The sequence below is a fragment of the Heterodontus francisci genome, chromosome 17, assembly GCF_036365525.1.
Source record: "Heterodontus francisci isolate sHetFra1 chromosome 17, sHetFra1.hap1, whole genome shotgun sequence".
Classification (NCBI taxonomy): domain Eukaryota; kingdom Metazoa; phylum Chordata; class Chondrichthyes; order Heterodontiformes; family Heterodontidae; genus Heterodontus; species Heterodontus francisci.
Genome location: NC_090387.1, coordinates 84482783 through 84507415, shown reverse-complemented (window position 1 = coordinate 84507415; position 24633 = coordinate 84482783). Strand labels below are relative to the sequence as shown.

At 44.3% G+C, this 24633-nt stretch overlaps 1 protein-coding gene across 1 annotated transcript in view; it reads right to left on the bottom strand.

Moving 5' to 3' along the window:
- Nucleotides 1–5042: 5042 nt before the first annotated feature.
- The window catches only part of aars1 (alanyl-tRNA synthetase 1), a 61591-nt gene continuing 42000 nt past the window's right edge, over nt 5043–24633 (bottom strand). The window contains exons 12-21 of the mRNA XM_068049803.1: nt 21492–21670; nt 20591–20704; nt 20190–20396; nt 18859–19043; nt 16289–16397; nt 14781–14894; nt 9673–9792; nt 7969–8055; nt 7749–7862; nt 5043–5450 (exon numbers count right to left, since the gene is read on the bottom strand). Coding sequence (XP_067905904.1) covers nt 5265–5450; nt 7749–7862; nt 7969–8055; nt 9673–9792; nt 14781–14894; nt 16289–16397; nt 18859–19043; nt 20190–20396; nt 20591–20704; nt 21492–21670 — 1415 coding nt within the window. The 3' untranslated portion in view covers nt 5043–5264. The remainder of the gene's footprint in view (nt 5451–7748; nt 7863–7968; nt 8056–9672; nt 9793–14780; nt 14895–16288; nt 16398–18858; nt 19044–20189; nt 20397–20590; nt 20705–21491; nt 21671–24633) is intronic.

Genomic DNA, 24633 nt, shown 5'->3' with positions numbered 1-24633 from the left:
ATTGGATAATTTAGTTCATATTCCCTCTTCTCATTTCTACAACCAGAATGAATCACCACACTTCTCTGTTAAATTTCATCTTCCTTGTGTCTGCTGATTTCACCAGTCCTCCTGAAAGCCCCTGATATCCACCTCACTGTTTATTATAATCCCGAATTTTGGTCAAACTTTGAAATGATACCCTGTATACCAAAGTCCAGGTCATTAATGTATATCAAAAAGAGCAGTGGTCTCAACAACTGTCTCTAGTGGACACTATTGCAGTCTGGGAAATAACCGTTCACCACTACTCTCTGCTTTCTATTTCTGAACCAATTTTGTATCGACACAGTCACTGCCCCTTTAATTCCATGGGCTTCAATTTTGCTAACAAGTCTATTATGTGGTACTTCATCAAACATTTTGTAAGTCCAGGAACATAACACCATTTGCATTAGCCCCATCAACCTTCTCAGTGACTTCATCAAAGAACACGATTAAGTTACTCAAACACAATTTGCCTTAACAATCCATGTTGACTTTCATTAATTAGTCCATGTCTTTCCAAGTGCCAATTAATTTTGTCTTGCATTAATTTTCTAAGTATCCCCACCACAAATGTTAGGCTGACTGGCCTGTAGTTGTGGGGTTTCTCCTTTGTCTTTTTATTTTGAGCAGGTGTGTAACATTTGAAATCTTCCAAACCTCAGGTCTCATTCCCATAAGTTTTTTTTAAACTCATTCATGGGACCATCACTGACAATGTCAGCATTGTTTGCCCATCCCTAATTGCCCTTGAGAAGGTGGTGGTGAGCTGCCTTCTTGAATCACTAGTCCATATGGGGTAGGTACACCCACAGTGCTGTTAGGAAGGGAGTTCCAGGATTTTGACCCAGCAACAGTAAAGGAACGGTGATATAGTTCCAAGTTAGGATGGTGTGTGACTTGGAGGGGAACTTGCAGGTGGTGGTGTTCCCATGCATCTGCTGCCCTTGTCCTACTAGTGGTAGACTTTGCTGTTGAAGAAGCCTTGGTGAGTTGCTGCAGTGCATCTTGTAGATAGTACACACTGCTGCCACTGCGCACTGGTGGTGGAGGGAGTTAATGTTGAAGGTAGGATACCAATCAATGGGCTGCTTTGTCCTGGATGGTGTCGAGTTTCTTCTGTGTTGTTGGAGCTGCACTTCTTCAGGTAGGTGGAGAGTATTCCATCAGACTCCTGACTTGTGCCTTGTAAATGGTGGACAGGCTTTGGGGAGTCAAGAGGCGAGTTACTCACTGCAGAATTCCCAGCCTCTGACCTGCTCTTGTAGCCACAATCTTTATGTGGTTGGTCCAGTTAAGGTTCTGGTCAATGGTAACCCCCAGGATGTTGATGATGGGGGATTTAGTGAAGGTGATGTGGTGGAATATCAAAGAGAGATTAGATTCTCTCTTGTTGGAGGTGGTCATGGTCTGGCACTTGCATCGCACAGATGTTACTTGCCACTTTTCAGCCCAAGTCTGAATGTTGTCCAGGTATTGCTGCATACCGGTAGGGACTGCTTCAGTATCTGAGGAGTCGTGAATGGTACTGAACACTGTGCAATCACCAGTGAACATCTCCACCTCTGATCTTATGGTGGAGGGAGGGTCATTGATAAAGCAACTGAAGATGGTTGGGCCTAGGGCACTACATTGAGGAACTCCTGCAGTGATGTCCTGGGGCTGAGATGATTGGCCTCCAACAACCACAACCATCTTCTTGTATGCTTGGTATGACTAACAAGTGGAGAATTTTCTCCCTGATTTCCACTGACTTTCATTTTGTTAGGGTTCCTTGATACCACACTTGGTCAAATGCTGCCTTGATGTCAAGGGCAGTCACTTGCATCCTTCCCCTCTTTCCTAAATACATTGTAACTAGGAATATTAAGTGATCATTCCTCATGTTTGAGTCAGGTCACCGTATTGGCACTATATAATAAACCTACGTGGCTACTTGTGCCTGCAATTCACCAACCTCATTTACCACATTCAATGCATCTACACACAAGCACTCTAAACTAGGGGTACAATATGTCCCCATTTTTCAGGGACACTTCCTGGATGAGGTACTGTGTTCCCAGAAAAACAATGCCCTCAAGAGGTCCTGGGTGACAAACCTGTCCTCAAATGAATACCCTATTAATGGTCTCTCAGGTTCAAATCAGGAGCCACATGATCCCAGGCTGCTCTGTGTTCGGTCAATAAAGTGGGTGGGGCCATGCAGCAGGATGGGTTCCAATTGGCAAGAGGGATGTCAACCTTGTTTTCAACCAGAAAGGGTGGACTCACTGAGGGACTTTAATTTATACAAAGATCATGCTCTGTGGCTACAGTTTGCATGCTCCGTACCCAACTGAATCCCTGGATAGTCCCTGGAAAAGGTGCAGTTTTCCTGTGAAATTTGGTTGAAGAGAAAATGGCTCTGGAACCAAAACTATGGGGGCTGCTGGTAACTGGATCATTGAGCAGCAGCTGGAGCCAGACCCTCTGTACGTCCCGGGAGCAGGGTCAGAGTGTGCTCCACACCTCAAATGGCGTGGGTGTCAGGTTGCATATTCCCAGATTCAGTTTACAAAATATGGTCACACTACTCTTAAACCCATCTTGGTCTGCCTCGCATTACCCCCATACAATCCTTCCCATTTCCGAATTACACTTTATTCTAATGTTTGTCTCTCCCAGTCCTCTGTGCACCTTGTGTCTACTCTCTCATGCTTCATCCTGGTGTCCTTCCCCTGCCACATTTACACATTTCCCCCACAGCACTGGTTACTCTTCCTGTGAGGACATTGGTTCAAGGCCTGTTGGAATGCAACACTTGCATATTGTACAGGCCCCTCCTGGCCCAGAACTGGTCTCAATGTCTTAGGAATCTGAAGCTCTGCCTCATGGATCATATGGACCATTTCTCCAACCACAAGTTAACCTGTCTCATTTTACTGCCTCTATACTGGGGGGGTAACCAAGAGATTACTAACTTTGAGGCCTTGCTCTTTAACTTCCTCCCTAACTTCTGAAACTCTATCTGTAGGACCTCAATCCTTTTCCTGCCTACATCATTGGTTCCAAAATGGACAACTTCTGGTTGTTCGCTTCTTCTCTTCCACAAAATGTTCTGTACCTGTGTTGGTAGCGAATTTGAAAGTCCAAAAATAAGGTTATAGGGCCAACAGGCAGAAACAGTAAAGACAGAAAAGGACAGTAACTGAATGAGTATCACATTTTGCAATTCATAATTTTTTCCATGAGGTTTTTGGTATGATTTGTATTAAAATTCTAGTATCAAGTTAACTTTTGCTCTCAAGGGGTTAAATTTACTAAATAGAAATAGTGGGCTATGTCAGACAAACCAGTTTGCGAAATAGTATCACTTATGTACCACTTCAATTCTAGACAATGAAAATATGAAATAATTCAAAAAAAAAATTCATTCATGGGAAGTGGGCATCACTGGCTAGGCCAGCATTTATTGCCCATCGCTAATTGCCCTTGAAAAGGTGCTGGTGAGCTGCCTTCCTGAACCGCTGCAGTCCTTGGGGTGTAGGTACATCTACAATGCTATTAGGGAGTTCCAGGATTTTGACCCAGCGACAGTGAAGGAATAGCGATATAGTTCCAAGTCAGGATGGTGTGGGGCTTGGAAGATAAGTTACAGGTGGTGATGTTCCCATGCATCTGCTGCCCTTATCCTTCTACGTGGTAGAGGTCGTGGTTTTGGAAGGTGCTAAGGAGCCTTGGTGCGTTGCTGCAGTGCATCGTGTATATGGTACACACTGCTGCCACTGTGCGTCGGTGAAGGGAGTGAATATTGGAAGTGGTGGATGCAATGCCAACAAGCGGACTATTTTGTCCTGGATGGTGTTGAGCCTCTCGAGTGTTGTTGGAGCTGTACCCATCCAGGCAAGTGGAGAGTATTCCATCACACTCCTAACTGGGGCCTTGTAGATGGTGGACAGGCATTGGGGAGACAGTTACTCACTGTAGAATTCCCAGCCTCTGACCTCCTCTAGTAGCCACAGTATTTATTTGGCTGGTCTAGTTCAGTTTCTGGCCAATGGTAACCCCCCAGGATGTTGACAGTGGGGGATTCAGCGATAGTAATGCTATTGAATGTCAAGGGGAGAAGGAAATGCCTGAAATACTCAGCAGATCGAGGAGTAATCGGAGGAATGACTATCATCTGATGAAAGGTCATCCACTTGAAACATTAGATCTTTCTCTCTCCACAGATGCTGCCTAACCTGCTGAGTGCTTCCAGCATTGTGTCCAGTCCACAGTCATCATGTTACGATGTTTAATCATCTGAGCTCCACAAAAGATCATTTCAAAAATGCCCCGCCTCACCCCTGGGAGGGTATGGGGAGTGAGGCAGCCAGAATAACTGGCAGTCCTACTGGCCAATTACTGGACAGAGAGAGCTGGAGAGGATAGCTGCTGGCTATCTGTGAAACAAAGGACAAGTGAACACATAGCCAGAAGATCCATTGTGAGAGACAGACAGTAAATCAGCTGATATTTCTGTAGATTGAGCTGAGCAGGCTTGGAAGAAGAACTGATCAGTAAAGTTAAATGTCCACCCAGTAGTAGGGATAGTGCTGCATCTTTGATTTTCTACATTACAAAGAGAATTACTGAATAAAGTTGAAAGAAAGTGAGATTTACTATAAATGTTAGTATTTGTGTTCACTCACATTATCAAATAAACCAACTTTCCATTTGGCTGTGTTGCACAAAAATGTGAGTCAGTCTACCTTTAAGAAGATTGCAGAAGTAATGTGGAGCCACAAGTGAGATTACAATATCCAGTTCCTATAATAAAGGGGCTTCATTGTTGTAGCCTCCTGCATAATGCTAACATATGACTAGATAATGAAAGGCAATGATAAACTCTTCATCATAAAGGGCAGCTAGCTAGAGACTGGTAATTCTGAACCTAAGAGAATAATGAGCACACTCAAAATCTGTAACCAGTATGGGTGCAGTTTTTTGAAATGAATTATGACCATTCAAAATATGTGAACAGAAACTTTCTCCTGGCCAATCCCTTTGATTAGACTTTATTAAACACTGACCAACTGCAGGCAATGCAACAGATAAAACATTTAACATAGATGATCACTTACTTAGTTATTCCATTGACTTTTCCAGACAGACATTAATTCTTTTCAAACAACAGGCAGCACTACTTTCAGTCACCTGGTAGAGGGCTGACTCCCACAGGACAGTCTTTCAAGTGATATTTAATTACAATTTTTAAGTTAGTTTTTGAGGTCTCCTATTTTAAGCTCAGCAAACTCAGTTGCCAGCTTCAGTGCTTTGTCGAGGCTGTTGATGTTTTTGCCTGTGGCTTGGGCAGACATATCTTTTCCTCCTCCTCTTCCATCCAGCAGATCCAAGATGTGGTTGACCCAATCACTGGCTTTCAGACCCCTGTTTACCACTTCCTGAAAGGTCAGACACAAAATAAATAAATACACAAATAAAAGTCACTAATGTGTTGTCTTTAAAATTGGTTTTGCATAATGTACAGCAGTGCTTGGACATTGAGACAATGCTTCCCCCACTGGCTTTGCTGAAAAGGCAGTGAGTGACTGACTCATGCAGACCAGAGGATGCAGGTTTGATACCAGGTCTGCGCCGAGCTATCTGGTCTCAACTGAAACAAGTTGTTTGGATGCAACGACTGGAATCACTTCCCCATGGCTAGTGGAGGAAAATCCCAGCCAGAGATCCTGCCCTTGATTGCTAATCAGTGGTCCTTGCTGGTAAATGCACAAGGGTACAGGACATGAGATGACAGGATTAGGCTTAAATGCAACATACTTCATGGTGGAACAAGCTGCTGAAACTCACTACTTGGGCTCACAGATGAAGAATGGCCCCTCCGAAGAGGTATCAGAAAGTACATACAGTATATGGAATCATAACCTCAATAGTATGCACCTTCAGGAGTGGATGTATTGCCAAAAAATAATTCTCTACTTCCAAACACTGCTGCATACAGGTACTGAACCAACAAATGACTTAACAGACATTCTTTGTTACAGTCCTACAATCCTTCAGAATCTCTGCACTCCTCCAATTCTGGCCTCTTGTACAGCCCCAATTTTAATTGATTCACCATTGGTGAATTCCATTGGTAATTCCCTCTCTAAATCTCTGTCTCTCTCATTAAAACCTACCTCTTTGGCCAAGCTCTCGGTCATCTGTCCTAATATGTGACTGTAAATTTTTGATAATGCTTCTGTGAAGCACCTTGGGATGTTTTACTGTGTCACACACACAAGAAGCGCATTGATACAAATTATGAACAAAATCTGAGTTATAAGAAAAATTGACTTTGTCTTTTAAAAAATGGACCTTAATTTTAAAAAGTGAAAATGCTCCAAAATGGCTACTGAAGAAAACAGGGCTTGGCCTTTGTATATTCAAACTGTCTGACAGGGACAAAAGGAAAATTTTCAAAGCTAAGAGGCATCAAATGTACCGATTTAACACCCATCCTAAAATATTCCAGGATTGAATGTCTTCTTCTGAAACAAAGGTGTGAAGTTGCCAGTCCTGGGCCATTCTGCGATCACCATGGGGTAGAGAACAAAGCGTTTCCTACTAGGAGGTGAGAAGTAGCACAGCTTGACAAAAAATGCAGCCCAGAGAGAGATACTGACAGAAAAGAGAAAGAAAAGCAGCAGCCAGAAGCTTGCTTCCAGCAAACCAGAAGGCATGTGCCCTTCTATAGAATCCTACATCTACACTAGACAGCAGTGAACTACAAGTGATGCACTGTCTTCAACTGAACTTTCAACCAAGCGAGAAATCTACAATCACCTCTGGCCTGCAACCCACGAGAACTCAATTTCCAGGAGAATTCAACAGGTATTTGTGACCTCCCCTGAAACCTACCCCCCCCCACTTATAATCATTTAGCCCTTTCTTCTCTCCATCTGCCTCTCGTGTGTGTGTGTGTATGCGGGCGGGCGTGCGCGAATGGATGTGGTTGCAACAATTTTGGGATAAAGTGCATTGATCAATAAACAATTGATTTTCTGTTTTTAAACCTACAAGAAAACCGCTGTCCGTTTATTTGATAAATAAAACACCAAGTGGTTAAACCCCAATAGCAAAACACACTTTCTGCTGTCAGGTAGGGAGTTGAACAGTGGGAGCCACCCACATCGCACCACGTGGCCGTAACAACTGTGTTAAAGGTGCTATCTAAATGCAATTTGTTGCTATTGTATTTTCCTTTATACCCACTTACACGAATTTTGACAGCTGCACTAATATTAGAGAGTGGAGGGAAGTATACATTATATAATGTTCAGCTCTATAAACCACCATCTTAGGCAGGATGGACAAAGTACACACTTTAGGGTAAGCTCGGCCAGTGCATAAGCTGCATGTTAGAAGCTGCCCACACTTTGTTCTTACAATTCACGTCATAAAACTGCTCCAGAGTATAAACCATTTGCATCTCTTGATTAGATACAAGCCTGTAACTCACTCCCAGCTAGCCATTATACTATATACAAACTATCTGAACCCCTTGATTAGATTTCAGCCTGTGACTCACTCCCACACATCCATCAGATATCCTAACTTTGACCAACATTTGAAATTGTCCGACTCAATTTATTTGTGAAAACACACATAATTCCAAGATATAGCCAATGAGTCCCTAAAATAAGAAATACTGCCTGTGTGGACACTGGAATTGGCAGCATTCAAATATCTATCTTTACCTGGGGCACTTGGCATAAGCATGTAATTGTTCCGGCATTGCTGTCCACCGTGAAGAGCATTGCTGCTGTCTGAGGGGAGTGTGTCTTAAACAGTTTCAGGGCTTCGTTCAGAGCCTGGTGGAAACAACACAACATATACTCAGTCAAATTACTGTCCAATCTCAACTATCAAGAAGCAATTAAACACAGCTACAATCACTGTTCAAAATGTTTTCCTCACCTTGGCTGGTGCTCCTGCTTCCATTTCCATGACCACCAGAGGTTCGTTTGGATTAGTGTCTATAAACTGCTTGGTCTTCTCCCGTACCTGCCAATGAAATTAACAAATGCAGAATAATGATTTTGTTCCTTCTTCGTACAAAGGTGATCCAGGTAAAAATTGTTCACTAGTGTGAAAGATTCAAATACCAGGATACACACGTTAAAAACTGGGTCGTTTGGAGGAAGAAGGGACGATAAACAAGGGAAATTTATATTGCTCTTTATTACTTCCTCCAGACGAAAGTGCTTCACATATCCGTGCCAGCAACAAGACCATCTATTTCCACCTCTGTCCCTGCCTCAGCTCATCTGCTGCTGAAGCCCTCATCCTTGCCTTTGTTAACTGTAGACTTGACTTCCAATGCACTCCTGGCCGGCCTCCCACCTTGCACTCTCCGAAAACTTGCTGCCCATGTCCTAACTCGCATCAAATCCTCTTCACCCATCTCCACTGTGCTTACTGGTTGACATTGGTTCCTGGTTAAGCAATACCTCAATTTAAAATGCTCATCCTGCTTTTCAAATCCCTCCATGGACTCTCTCCTCCCCATCTCTACAACCTCCTCTTGCCCTAGTACCCTCTGAGATAGCTGCGCTCCTCCAAATGTGGCCTCTGTGCATCCCCGATTTTAATCGCGCCACCTCTGGCGGCCAGGCTTTCAGCTGCCATGGCCCGAAAGTCTGGAATTCCCTGCCTAACTCTCTCTGCTCCTCTTTTAGAACACTCCTTAAAACCTACCTCTTTGACCAAGCTTTTGGTCATCTGCCCTAATATCTCATGGTTTGCTGTCAAATTTTGTTGGATTGTGCTCCTGTGAATTGCCTTGGGATGTTCTACTACATTAAAGGTGATAAATAATTGCAAATTGTTGTTGATATCTTGCTGTTAAACTTTTAGTCGGTTTCTGATGATGTTGGTTGGAGGAACTATTTTGATCAGAACATTGTAAACGGTCATCTAAACATGGGGCCTTTCATTTGAAAAATGGCAGCTCCAGCCATGCAGCACTCCCTTGCTACTGTATTTCAATAGCCTCGGTAATTTGCTTGGAGTTAGGTGAAGCTTTTTCACCCAAATTAGAATTGAGTTGTGAAATAAGTTACCAGAGTAGGATATGAAACCAGAAGTATAAACAGGCTCTAGTAACAACTGGAAGCGCTCCTGCTGCGAAGAATTGATAGATATGGGTAGTTAGGGCTGATCTGTGAAAAAGGGTCAGAGATGTTGGGTCAGATGGTCTTTTTTTATTTCTAAAGTTTCTTTATTCTGTAAATGGATTCCTACCATCAATTGGAGGAACTGAATCAATTGATGGTTAGTCACTCGATAGGGGTGGAGGAGATGAAGCTGTCTTCACAGTCAAGAACTGGGGTCAAATTTTGTGTAGATTAAAGGAGGATGCTCTCCCCAAATGGGACCAAGATAACAGGAAACATAAACGCACCTCCATTATCAGTATAGATGCCCCAGCTTAAGCCTTGGCCTTCCTCGCTGAGGGAACGGCTAATGATCCAGTTGGGATTTAAGAGCAAAAGCATCAGAGTTTCCATGAATAGAACAACATTCAAAGTTTTTTTTCTTAATCGCCCATGAGAGTCTTGGGAGTGAAACACTATTATTCAGAGAGTCAGTAACTCAAAACCCAAGGATTTGATTACTCACCTTCTTCAGCAAGTCACCTTTACTGGCTCTATCCAGGTCATCCATAACCTTCTTTAATGACTTCAGCTTGTCCCTCAGCTCATCCTTCTGCCACTGGGGAATGACTGCAGTACCAATCATCTACAATTAAACACAAGGAAAAATCCTCATTAATTATGCAATTACTTTCTATGCTAAAGGACCCAGGAAATCATTCTGCTGCAAAGGTCATCTCCATGGCTTTGCCCCTCCCTTTCTGTGTAACCTCCTCCAGTCCTACAAGCTTTCAGGATCTCCACTCCTCCAATTCTGGCCTCTTGCACAATCCTGACTTTAAACCTTCCACCACTGGCAACCATGCTTTCAGCTGCCTTGCCCCAAGCCCTGGACTTCCCTCCCCAAACCTCTTCATTTCTCTCTCTCCTTTAAGATGCTCTTTAAACCTACCACTTTGAACAAGCTTTAAGACATCTGTCCTGATATCTCTTTCTTTGGCTCAGTGTCAAAAAAATTTTTTTTTTAGTTAATGCTTTTGTTAAGTGCCTTGGGATGTTTTTCTACCTTATAGACACTATATAAATGCAAGTTGTTGCTGTTGGCAGAGCTATTCCATCATGCACTTAAAAAAAAACTTGTCTGATTCTCCACTGAATGGGGTAACTTTTACTGGAATACAATGCCTGACACTAAACCACACCTGTCCCCTACCACCCCATCCCCAAGCATTTCACCCTCGTGACACTTGTATGTACAGTTTGTGTATGCCCAGTTATTGCAAGCTATTCATGAAACTGGGCATCACAGGGGAATCCTATATTGTTCTCAAACATGTGCACATTTCAGCAGTGGCTGACTGGATAGTGGTCATGAACTGATTTTTTCCTTCCTCCCAACCATGGGAAGCCAACTGTAGCACCCCAACCAATATGGAGATCTGCTAACTTAGCACAGACCAGGGATCAAACTTGCATCTTCTGCCTACATGGCTTAGCACTACTCTGCATGTATTTAGTCATTGAGCCGCTGAAAAACCTAATGTTTCTTTAATGTAAAAGTTGATTTTTATCTTATATGTGTCTCATCAATCTTCAGTTCCAGCCTCTCCTCCATGTCAGTCAAGGGGTTTAGGTAAGATAAGATCTGATGGGGGTGATTGAACTTTTTTGTGATGGTGTAGAACAGGCAATATCAGACCTACTGCCTGTTATGCACCTCCCCTGATATTCATTTCCACCAGTATGTCCAGCATCAAGCCACTGATGGGCCAGGACTTTCGCAGTTCAGCGTCTCAAACCTAAAGCCATCCCATTCCATCTAGAGCATGGCTACCCGACCCGAACCCGACAACATGCGCTAGGTTCGGGTCACTCTTCCAGGTCTGGCATTCGGGCTCGGGTTGGGCTCCGGTGCGTGGCTCCAATGTCAATGTAATTTTTGGACTTGAAAGGTTGTTTAGTTGCAGTTCTTTTAAGCTTGTGCAGATTAGCAAGAAAGTGAAAAACGGAAGCTAGGTTAACTGATGGTCCGGTTGGGTTGGGCGTGGGAACAAAATGAAAGGACTCGGGCCGGGTCGGGTTTCATTTGCAGACCTGAACCGGCCTTTAATTCCATCCCCCCTCCACTGTCAACCAGAAACTCCATAACTTAGCCCCTGATTCCCTTTCTCCCCTGATTCCCTTTCTCCCCTTCCTAGATACTTACTGAAAAACAACCTGACAATGTTTAAACCTCAATGTCCTCCTGGACCCCTGAGCTGAGCTTCAAATCCCCACATCCAGTTCACTACCAGGACTGCCAACCTCCACAACCAAAACACTGCCCATCGGCAACCCTACTTCACCTACTCTGTAACCCTCATTTATGCCTTTGCTGCCTCCAGTGCTACTTTTCCAAAGCTCTCCTGATTGACTCCCAAGCTCAAACCGGTGTAAATTTCAACTCATCCAGATCAGCATGGACCACACCCTATCCTGTACTAAATTTATCACCTCTATCCTTGCAACCTCCAATGGCTCCCATCTCTCAACACAATTAAGTCATGAAAGGTTGTGTCCATGCCCCTGCACTGCACCACCTCCCCACCCCACCACATTACTGCAATCACATTCTTCTCTTCCAATTCTGGTTTACTGTATGCTCCCTCCTGCCAGTCTACAATCTAACCCCTACTCTGGAACTCCCTCGATAAACTTCTCCACCTTGCTGCATTTGCTCCCACCTTCAAATCTCTCCTTAAAACCCACCTCCTTGGCTGGGTCTTCGGGTATTTGCCATAACTTTCCTCCTATCTCAACTGTTGAGTGCCGTGGGAATTTTTGCCAAGTAAAAGTGCTTTCCAAAGTAAGTGTGTTGATAATCAGTGACTTCTTCTGGAGGTTCAGTTATCCAACCTTTCATCCCGGTCTCATTTTGCTCAATGTACTGTTTTGGCCAGGGTGCTCTTGGTTCGGGGAGCAAGTTCACTTCCAATTCCAGTGGGTTGTTTACCCAGTTCAATCTTGTTCATCATTCCTTGGGCCACTAGTTTTGTTTTTTTTTATTCATTCACGGGATGTGGGCGTCACTGGCCAGGCCAGCATTTATTGCCCATCCCTAATTGCCCTTGAGAAGGTGGTGGTGAGCTGCCTTCTTGAACTGCTGCAGTCCATGTGGGGTAGGTACACCCACAGTGCTGTTAGGAAGTGAGTTTCAGGATTTTGACCCAGTGACAGGGAAAGAACGGCGATATAGTTCCAAGTCAGGATGGTGTGTGACTTGGAGGGGAATTTACAGGTGGTGGTGTTCCCATGTATTTGCTGCCCTTGTCCTTCTAGTTGGTAGAGGTCACTGGTTTGGAAGGTGTTGTCTAAGGAGCCTTGGTGCATTGCTGCAGTGCATCTTGTAGATGGTACAGACTGCTTCCACTGTGCATCGGTCATGGAGGGAGTGAATGTTTGTAGATGGGGTGCCAATCAAGCGGGCTGCTTTGTTCTGGGTGTTGTCGAGCTTCTTGAGTGTTGTTGGAGCTGCACCCATCCTGACTTGTGCCTTGTAGATGGTGGACAGGCTTTGGGGAGTCAGGAGGTGAGTTACTCGCCGCAGGATTCCTAGCCTCTGACCAGCTCTTGTAGCCACGGTATTTATATGGCTACTCCAGTTCAGTTTCTGGTCAATGGTAGCCCCTAGGATGTTGATAGTGGGAGATTCAGCGATGGTAATGCCATTGAATGTCAAGGGGAGATGGTTAGATTAACTCTTGTTGGAAATGGTCATTGCCTGGCATTTGTGTGGCGCGAATGTTATTTGCCACTTATCAGTCCAAGCCTGGATATTGTCCAGGTCTTGCTGTATTTCTACACGGACTGCTTCAGTATCTGAGGAATCACGAATGGTGCTGAACATTGTGCAATCATCAGCGAACATCCCCACTTCTAACCTTTTGATTGAAGGAAGGTCATTGATGAAGCAGCTGAAAATGGTAGGGCCTAGAACACTACCCTGAGGAACTCCTGCAGTGATGTCCTGGAGCTCAGATGATTGACCTCCAACAACTACAACCATCTTCCTCTGCGCTAGGTATGACTCCAGCCAGCGGAGGGTTTTCCCCCCAATTCCCATTGACTCCAGTTTTGCTAGGGCTCCTTGATGCCATACTCGGTCAAATTCTGCCTTGATGTCAAGGGCAGTCAGTCTCACCTCACCTCTTGAGTTCAGCTCTTTTGTCCATGTTTGAACCAAGGCTGTGATGAGGTCAGGAGCTGAGTGCCCCTGGCAGAACCCAAACTGAGCGTCACTGAGCAGGTTATTGCTAAGCAAGTGCCGCTTGATGGCACTGTTGATGACACCTTCCATCACTTTACTGATGATTGAGAGTAGGCTGATGGGACGGTAATTGGCTAGGTTGGACTTGTCCTGTTTTTTGTGTACAGGACATACTTGAGCAATTTTCCACATTGCCAGGTAGATGCCAGTGTTGTAGCTATACTGGAACAGCTTGGCTAGGGGCGCAGCAAGTTCTGGAGCACAGGTCTTCAGTACTAATGCCGGAATATTGTCAGGGCCCATAGCATTTGCAGTATCCAGTGCCTTCAGTCGTTTCTTGATATCACGCAGAGTGAATCGAATTGGCTGAACTCTGGCATCTGTGATGCTGGGGACTTCAGGAGGAGGCCGAGATGGATCATCAACTCGACACTTCTGGCTGAAGATTGTTGCAAATGTTTCAGCCTCATCTTTCGCACTGATGTGCTGGGCTCCCCCATCACTAAGGATGGGGATATTTGTGGAGCCACCTCCTCCAGTTAATTGTTTAATTGTCCACCACCATTCACGGCTGGATCTGGCAGGACTGCCGAGCTTAGATCTGATCCGTTGGTTATGGGATCACTTAGCTGTCTATCGCGTGCTGCTTACACAGTTTGGCACGCAGATAGTTCTGTGTTGTAGCTTCTGCAGGTTGACACCTCATTTTGAGGTATGCCTGGTGCTGTTCCTGCACTCTTTATTGAAGCAGGGTTGGTCTTCTGGCTTGATGGTAATGGTAGAGTGGGGGATATGCCTGGCCTTGAGGTAACAGATTGTGGTTGAGTACAATTCTGCTGCTGCTGATGGCCCACAGCGCCGCATGGACGCCCAGTCTTGCACTGCTAGATCTGTTCGTAATCTATCCCGTTTAGCACGGTAGTAGTGCCACACAAGACGATGGAAGGTATCCTCAATTGTTTAAGCTGCACAGTGATGTACATCACCTTTATTCTAGTATTATCCAAATAATCCTTCTGTTGATGCAAGATCCCAGAATAATAATTTAAAAAAGGAACAAAGATGAGACAAATATTCATCACCAGATGATAGAACCATAGAAAAATTACAGCACAGGCCATTCAGCTCATCGTGCCTGTGCTGAACTGAACTTCATTCATCCAATTTCTAGCACATCCATAAGATGCCACAGCCTCCCCCTCACCCAATTATGCCATTCTGAATGACCTGTGCAGAGGACCATTCCATGTGTTTATCACTCTTGAAAGGGGTATTCAATAATTCAAGTATAATTTTTAAAATCTATTCAGAGCTCTATATTCAAACTGGTTTTAAAAAATATATGAAGTTACGGAGTATACAAAATTCTTGGTGCATTTTTGATTTACCTCTGTGAGATCTGCAATCTCTTTCTGGATCTCCTTATCGGGAGAGGTTTGGACTTGAACCTTCAACTCTAGTGCAACAAGAGACTTCCGTAGAGTGTCTGCCTTTCTTAGTGCCTATAAAAAAGATAATGGTGTTCAAATCACAAAGTCCCTTCAACACTCTTAATACATCCAATATCTAATCGGTACGACTCCACTGACTGACACCAACCTAGGATGTGGAGCCACAGCAACTAAAGTGTCTGTGAGACAGAGCACGCACAAGAGGAAGGAGAGAGAGAGAAAGGAGAGAGAAACAAACAGTCAGAAAATCTGCATGAGACAGCCACACAAAACAAATTCTCAAGGACAGCATGCAAGAGACAGTACATGTGTGAGCCATAGTGAGCACACACAAGGGATAGATAACCTGTTTGAAACAGATAGCATACTTGGAGAGACAGCACAAGATGCAAAAAGCATGGATGAGACTGTGTGCACAAGAGACAATACACATAAAACAAAACATGCACGAGAGTCAGCATGAATGAGACAAACAGCATGTACATGAGATAGCATAAGATAAACAAGAGAAACAGCAGTTATGAGATTTAAAAAGTGCACAAGAAACAGCACATGACATGCAAAAGTGATATAAAAAGACTGCTTGGTCTTCCAGATGTCTCACGTCAAGATCTTGTACAATTTATCTTAACATGGGCCAATTAGCATTTAAACAAAATTTAATACCCTTTTCTCCTCTTCTCAAGGTATTGAACATCAGGAGATGTAGTTCCACGAAGATCAGTAGCCCACTAGTACCTTGCCCAAGCGGCCATTCTTTATGCAAGATCAACTATGCAGGGTATCATAGCTGAATCCAAAACTAAACCAAAATAATGCAGATGCTGGAATTCTGAAATAAAAACAGAAAATGCTGGAAATACTCAGCAGGTCTGGAAGCATCTGTGGAGAGAGAAGCAGAGTTAACATTTCAGGTCTGTAACCTTTCATTCGACCTGAAACCTTAACTCTGCTTCTCTGTCCACTGATGCTGCCAGCCCTGAGTATTTCCAGCATTTTTTGTTTTTATTATAGCTGAATCCAATCCTGTCCTCAAATGACAGCTAGGAAGGTCCATTTTCAGCAGGGGTCACTAGTCAGCAATCAGAAGCAAGAATCCAGGGAGCTTACCAATTGTAGCATCCCAATCTCTGCTTCAATTGAGAACAGCTAAGTCAACACACTCACAGGGCTGAACTAGGGGACTTCTGATCTGATTGGCTCATTACAACACGGGGTAGTACATTTACTCACCAGGCTATTGACAGAAGTCCTTTGGATTTATTACCACAAAACTAGAGCTTGTGTCAGCAACACTGCAGGCGAGCTAAAAGCATTTTATTTTAAATGGTCGGATGAAACAAAACACACTAATCTAAAACAAAAAGGCCCGCCACCTGGAGACCCAAATTCCTCAGAGCTTCCAGTTGTCTAAAGGTTAAAATTTGTTGAGCACAACCACTAACCTTTTGAGCCTCGGATCCTGTGACTGCCACTATTCTCCTGATGCCCTTAGCGATAGCTTCTTCTGATACAATCACAAAAGGACCAGCATGGCAAGAGTTCTGCAGGTGCCTGGAATAAAATTGGTGCAATTATTATTTTATAAACAAGTGTGAAGATAACAATATCGCTAGTCAAAGCAGCCATACTTTCAACTGATTCAGAAGTGTGGAAGCATTGTTCAGAATATTAGGAAACATTTATGAAGTTTCTGGCTCTCTGATGGAGAGCCAACTATCAGGGTGTACCTTTTCTTGTGATGGGACACTACAAGGGAAGGCAAATATTTGCACCGAACAAAAATCACTGCATAGAAACAGGGCTAGGGAGACACAGTAAAAAATTCAGGAAGTTTCATTGGTTGGTGTATGTCATCAAAATTGGTAAGAGAAGCCAAGAATTTATTAAAAGAAAATTAACATTTGCACTTTAAAAAAAAAAGCCAATTCCCTGCTCCCCAACAAAGGCACTGGCTTTTGCTGGGGCACAGTCCCACCAGAACAAGTCACACAAGACAAAGAAAGAACTTGCATTTATATTGTGCCTTTCATGACATTAGGACATCCCAAAGTGCTTCACAGTTAATAAAATGCTTTTGAAGTACAGTTACTATTACAATACAAATTGGCTGCTGCAAGGTCCCACAAACCAGATAATCAGCTTTTTGTGGTGTCAGCTGAGGGGTAAATGCTGCCCAGGACACCGGGAAGAACTCCCTTGGTCACCTTCGAATCATGCATCCACCTGAAATGGCAGCCACAACTAGAGTATTACGTCCCATTCCAGTCACCACGATTTAGGAAGAATGTGAGGATCCTTGAGAGGGTGCAGAGATTTACCTGAATGGTTCCAGGGATAAGGGATTTTCACTACAAGCTTGGGTTACAGAAGCCCAGGTTGTCCTCCTTGCAGCGAAGGAGATTGAGGGGAAATTTGGTGGAGGTGCACAAGGTTTAGATAAAGTAGACAAAGAAAAGCTGTTTCCATTAGCTGATCATGCAAGGACTGCTGTTTGTAGTGTACATTAATGATATACACATGAATATAGGAGGTATGATAAGTAAGTTTGCAGACGACACGAAAATTGGTGGCGTCGTAAATAGCAAGGAGGAAAACCTTAGATTACAGGATGATATAGACGGGCTGGTAAGATGGGCAGAGCAGAGGCAAATGGAATTTAATCCTGGGAAGTGTGAGGTAATGAATTTTGGGAGGACTGACAAGGCAAGGGAATATACAATGGATGGTAGGACCCTAGGAAGTACAGAGGGTCAGAGGAACCTTGGTGTACTTGTCCTGAGATCACTGAAGGCAGCAGAACAGGTAGATAAGGTGGTTAGGAAGGCATATGGGATACTTGCCTTTATTAGCCGAGGCACAGAATATAAGAGCAGGGAGGTTATGATGGAGCTGTATAAAACCCTAGTTAGGCCACAGCTGGAGTACTGTGTACAGTTCTGGTCACCACACTATAGGAAGGATGTGATTGCCCTGGAGAGGGCGCAGAGGAGATTCACCAGGATGTTGCCTGGGCTGGAGCATTTCATCTATGAGACTGAAAAGGCTGGGGTTTTCCTTAGAGCAGAGAAGGCTGAGGGGGGACCCGATTGAGGTATACAAAATTATGAGGGGCATTGATAGGTTAGATAGAAAGAAACTTTTTCCCTTAGCGGAGGGGTCAATAACCAGAGGGCATAGATTTAAGGTAAGGGGCAGGAGGTTTTGAGGAGATTTGAGGATTTTTTCACCCAGAGGGTGGTTAGAATCTGGAACGCACTGCCTGAAGAGGTGGTAGAGGCAGGAACCCTAACAACATTTAAGAAGTATTTAGATGAGCACTTGAAATGCCATAGCATACAAGGCTACGTACGGGCCAAGTGCTGGAAAATCGGATTAGAATAGATAGGTGCTTGATGGCTGGTACAGACACAATGGGCCTGTTTCTGTGCTGTATAACTCTATGACTGGAGGATACAGATTTAAGGTTTTGAGCAAGAGATGTAGGAGGGATGCGAGGAAGACCCTTTTTTTTTTAAAACGCAGTGAATGGTAATAAGTTGGAACTCGCTGCCTATGAGGGTGGTGGAAGCAGAGCTAATCAATGATTTCAGAAGGAGACTGGATGGGCACTTGTGGGAAATAAACTTGCAGGGCTATGGGGATAAAGCAGAGGAATGGGACTGCCTGGATTGCTCCTCAGAGATCTGGGCATGGACTTGATGGGCTGACTGGCCTTCCTCTGCGTTGTAATGACTCTATGGCAGATGAGGTAAGGCCTAATGTCTCATTCAAAAGAACAAGCAGCTGCCCGTTATGCGAGAGCCTGAGCAGTGGATTGTCAGCAACAATTCAACTCTCCATTAAAGTTTTAGCCCTATTGCCGACCTGTGCTTCCCTGCAGAGGACTGAGTGACCTCAAAAGATTTAACAAATGAACCAGCAGGACACAAACTTTTTAAAAAATCTTGATCGGCCCTTCCAGCCCCTCGAAATCCTCTTTTGCCCTGTATTCAGTTTCAGGCAATGCACTCACGTTCCACCGCAGAACTCCACCGAAGTGACAGAGCCCGCTGGTCCGGACGGGTCAGCCAACATATCTTCCACAGGGATCCCTACGGACACCACTCGCACTGGGTCAGGGTACGTTTCGTCAAATACAGCACGAAGACCCTGAATAGCTTTTGCCGCAGCAAGGGGAGTATCCTTGGCATAAATTGGCTGCAAGGAAATACATAATTTATTGCGAATCCCAAGTGCAAGTAAAGTAAAAGAAAACTGTTACCTGTTTCAATTCCTTTCTTGTACTGTTTAGATAACTTTTTCTTCACTGTGAAATTAATAAATTTACGCTCCTCAAAGTGAGAGACGTTAGTGGTAGGAAATGGAACCTTTTCCACTTCAGGTAATGAGCTCTTCAGGTCAGATATAGCAGTTAGATGTACAGTAAAGCTCTCCCTACTCTGCCTCTCTTCCAATGTCAGCACAATTGCTCCTGCTGTAGTGTATTATGTTTCCATTTCCCAGACCAGCCATCCTAAGGCGCCTCTGAATGAGACTGACAATTTAATGCCATTTTTGAGATGTGGGAGCAAGGTTATCCAAACTCATTTGGTGTAAGACCTTGACAGTGGAGCCCATCACCTCACATCAGAGGCAAAAGGGCAGTGTGTAAGCCACTGCGTCACTGTCAGTAACAATTTACATTTCTCAGACACTGGTACAGAAATGGAAGTGTTAGGGTGAACTACGCCTCATCATATTAATGAGAAGGAGTCTTTAAAACTAATTTACTTTTGCACACAGAGTTGCTCCATATTACAGGATATGACTGCGTACATGACTACCTGTACCGAGCTTGCAGCAATGAAGAAAGTTGGGACAGCTCAGTATCCAGGGCGGCACAGTGGTTAGCACCGCAGCCTCACAGCTCCAGCGACCCGGGTTCAATTCTGGGTACTGCCTGTGTGGAATTTGCAAGTTCTCCCTGTGTCTGCGTGGGTTTCCTCCGGGTGCTCCGGTTTCCTCCCACATACCAAAGACTTGCAGGGTGATAGGTTAATTGGCCATTATAAATTGCCCCTAGTATAGGTAGGTGGTAGGGAAATAGAGGGACAAGTGGGGATGTGGTAGGAATATGGAATTCGGGTAGGATTAGTATAAATGGGTGGTTGATGGTCGGCACAGACTCGGTGGGCCGAAGGGCCTGTTTCAGTGCCGTATCTCTAAACTAAACTAAACTAAATTTCTACTGAGATCAGCTGATCATCTCTTACCTCCTCCATTTCTTAATATAAATAATTAAAACTGTAAAATTTTATTTTTAATTAACGAGTTCAAATTGTAATGAAATGATGAGAACTTTACCTTGGATTCTTGAATCATTTTGCTGGTGATCTCTTCACTTTTTTTGATCTCCTGAGTGCTCATTGCTCCTTTAGCAGTGAAATCAAAGCGCAGCCTGTCTGGTGCCACCAGAGAGCCCCGCTGGTCAGCCTCTCCTAGCACAGACCGCAGAGCAAAGTTCAGCATGTGGGTGCTCGTATGATTACTCATGACGGATCGCCTCTTGCCCTGGATGGCAAATAAATTATAAATTGCATCTTACAGTCTGTAGAATTCTAATCAGAGGATCTTAAAATCATTTTCATGCCACAGACTGAAGCAGTGTGAAATTAACAGCCCCAATTAACTAGGACTATTCTTCACTACTGAACTTAAAACAAACATTAAACTGTGGGATTTTAAATCCAGTGAAAGGGCATTACCTCATCAATGAAGAGGCGAACTCTATCCCCTACTTTCAGATGTCCATAAACCGTTCCAATATGAAGGACATAGCCACCTCGTACCTGTACATTTTTCACTGTGAACTCCGTTTTCTGTGGAAGAAATTACAGTGAATTGGGTGCAGAATATGCACAAGTTCACTTAACTGCCAGCATGCCTAGTGAATTCCAAGTAAAATGAGAATCTCTAGGTATAGAAGGGTTCATGCTCCCGATTGCTTTCTAATGACCCCTGCAAGTACTTTGCGTCTGTAGACTTCTGGTGAAGGTGGGATTAGTATAGGTATAATATAGTTCAATAACCTGCCAATGTTCAGAGTCAAGGCTCACACATGAGTAACTGTCCCATGCTCATGGTAGCACAGGGTGACTGCAATCTGCTGAACTACACACCAGTGACGAAATTAATGGGGAGGGGGAAGAAAAAAAAAATATAAACACGAGTTCAATTCTCAGTATGTGCTGAATTAGTCGATCAGCTGAATGGAGATCAGGATAATATGATTGACTTCAATGTCCATAGGATTGGGATGAGTGAACAATCATCTGGGTTACTACTCCTAATTGCTACCGAGTGACTCCTGCTGGAGAACTGTATTTGCATGAACAGAACTAAACACAACTTTGATGATCCCAATGGTGATATAGATCCTCCTGCAGTAAGTTTATCTATTGATCACTTGGGAAACCAGAAAGACATGTGTGTTAACCTGGGACTGCAAATCCAAATTGAGATCTGCAGATTTATTGTTCAGAGGGGCTGCACAATACCACTGCCCAGTGGGTGCGGGAAGGGGTGGTGGCAGGTGCTTCTTCATCCCAAAATAACTTAATTCCACTGTCTGGCGAACAGCAGAAACAAGGAGTTAAAATCCCTTACATCTTCACTGTTGTCATCCTCTTTTATCAAGTAGCCCTCATCATAAATCTGACCGCCTTGCTCAGCGTAGAAGCACGTGCTATCCAGCAGCAGGCCACAATCCTGGCCCGTCTTCACCTCCTCCATGAACATTTTCTCCCTGCGGATCGCTTTCACCGTGGCCTCTATGGACTCGAAAACTGCAGAGAAAGTCAGGAGCAGCTGGTCACTAACAATAAAACACCAAGTAGGGATGCAATAACTGATGGCCTTGCCAGCAATGCTCATATCCCATGAATGAATAATAGAAAACAGAAAAGGAATAATAGACATTGATGAGATACAGACAAACCTGCCAATCCTCGTTAAATGGGGTTTCCTCTAGTGAACTGTTTGCCATTAACACGCTCAAGTTATTTTACACTTTCTTTTGGTAATGTTATTTACTTTCTCCCTGTCTAGCCTCTTCAAATATTCCAATTCAGACTGCAGATAGGTGCAGTGCTCCAAGTCTTTACTAATACTGTTCTCTAAGTGAGAACACAAAGCCATTGTACCCGACAGCTCCCAACATTTTTTATTCTATACTCGCTGTTGAAGGGAAAGGAAACAAAAAAGAAAACCCGAATCTCTTTACAACTGTAAGCTACCAATTGGCTGGTAGGGAATCTGTACCGAATTTGAAAATAAAACTGATAAAAAATTGATTAAAACACTAATTAACTAATTAATAAGTAGAGTAACTAAACCAGAGGGAGGAGATTACTGTATTTAGATAGCATTTAGTATTTATTGTAGAAATCTAGCACTAGGGACCACATAGTTAATTGTAACATAATTTAGTAAGGATTTAATACACATTTATTTATTTTAAATTAATTTATTAATTAGTGATAGAAATGTCAGTTAGAGGGGTGAAGTGCTTCACCTGTGAGATGTGGGAGGTCCGTGACGCTTCCAGCGTTCCGGGCGACTACATCTGCAGGAAGTGTACCCAGTTGCAGCTCCTCACAGACCGCATGGATCGGTTGGAGCAGCAATTGGATGCACCCAGGAGCATGCAGGTGGCAGAAAGTGTCATAGACAGGAGTTTTAGAGAAGTGGTTACACCCAAGGTGCGGGCAGATAGATGGGTGACCGCTAGAAGGGGCAGGCAGTCAGTGCAGGAATCCCCTGTGGCTATCCCCCTCTCTAACAAGTATACCGTTTTGGATACTGTTGGGGGGGATGGCCTATCGGGGGAAAACAGCAGCAGCCACAGCAGTGGCACCACGGCTGGCACTGTTGTTCAGCAGGGAGGGACAAAGCGCAGAAGAGCAATAGTTATAGGGGACTCTATAGTCAGGGGCACAGATAGGCGCTTCTGTGGACATGAAAGAGACTCCAGGAAGGTATGTTACCTCCCTGGTGCCAGGGTCAAGGATTTCTCTGAACGGACAGGAGGCATTCTGAAGGGGGAGGGTGAACAGCCAGAGGTTGTGGTACACATCGGTACCAATGACATCGGCAGGAAGAGTGATGAGGTCCTGCAGGGGGAGTTTAGGGAGTTAGGTAGTAAGTTAAAAAACAGGACCTCTAGGGTTGTAATCTCTGGATTACTCCCTGTGCCACGTGCCAGTGAGGCTAGAAATAGGAAGATAGTGCAGCTAAACACGTGGCTGAGCAGCTGGTGTAGAAGGGAGGGTTTCAGATATCTGGACCATTGGGCTCTCTTCAGGGACAGATGGGACCTGTACAAGAAGGACGGGTTGCATTTAAACTGGAAGGGCACTAATATCCTGGCTGCAAGGTTTGCTAGCGTCACTCGGGGAGGGTTTAAACTAGTGTGGCAGGGGGGTGGGAACCAGAGCAGTAGGACAGCTAGTGAAATAAATGAGGCGGACATAGTAAATAAGGCCAGTAGGACTAAGAGGAAGAGCAGGCAGGGAGATGTTGCTGAGCACAGCGGGACTGGTGGTCTGAAGTGCATTTGTTTCAATGCGAGAAGTATAACAGGTAAGGCAGATGAACTTAGAGCTTGGATTAGTACTTGGAAATATGATGTTGTTGCTATTACAGAGACTTGGTTGAGGGAAGGGCAGCATTGGCAGCTAAATGTTCCAGGCTTTAGAAGCTTCAGGCGGGATAGAGGGGGATGTAAAAGGGGTGGGGGAGTTGCATTACTGGTTAAGGAGAATATCACAGCTGTACTGCGGGACGACACCTCAGAGGGGTCATGCAGCGAGGCAATATGGGTGGAGCTCAGGAATAGGAAGGGTGCAGTCACGATGTTGGGGGTTTACTACAGGCCTCCCAACAGCCAGCGGGAGGTAGAGGAGCAGATATGCAGACAGATTTTGGAAAGATGTAAAGGTAACAGGGTTGTGGTGGTGGGTGATTTTAACTTCCCCTATATTGACTGGGACTCACTTAGTGCTAGGGGCTTGGATGGGGCAGAATTTGAGAGGAGCATCCAGGAGGGCTTCTTGAAACAGTATGTAGATAGTCCAACTAGGGATGGGGCCATTCTGGACCTGGTATTGGGGAATGAGACCGGCCAGGTGGTCGAAGTTTCAGTGGGGGATCATTTCGTGAGCAGTGACCATAATTCCATAGGTTTTAAGGTACTTGTGGATAAGGATAAGAGTAGTCCACGGGTGAAGGTGCTAAATTGGGGGAAGGCTAATTATAACAATATTAGGCAGGAACTGAAGAATTTAGATTGGGGGCAGCTGTTTGAGGGTAAATCAACATCTGACATGTGGGAGTCTTTCAAACATCAGCTGATTAGAATCCAGGACCAGCATGTTCCCATGAGGAAGAAAGAGAAATTTGGCAAGTTTCGGGAAGCTTGGATAACTCGGGATATTGTGAGCCTAGTCAAAAAGAAACAGGAAGCATTTGTAAGGGCTGGAAGGCTAGGAACAGATGAAGCACTTGAGGAATATATAGACAGTAGGAAGGAACTTAAGCAAGGAGTCAGGAGGGCTAAAAGGGGTCATGAAAAGTCATTGGCAAACAGGATTAAGGAAAATCCCAAGGCTTTTTATACGTATATAAAGAGCAAGAGGGTAACCAGGGAAAGGGCTGGCCCACTCAAGGACAGAGATGGGAATCTGTGTGGAGCCAGAGGAAATGGGCGAGGTGCTAAATGAGTACTTTGCATCAGTATTCACCAAAGAGA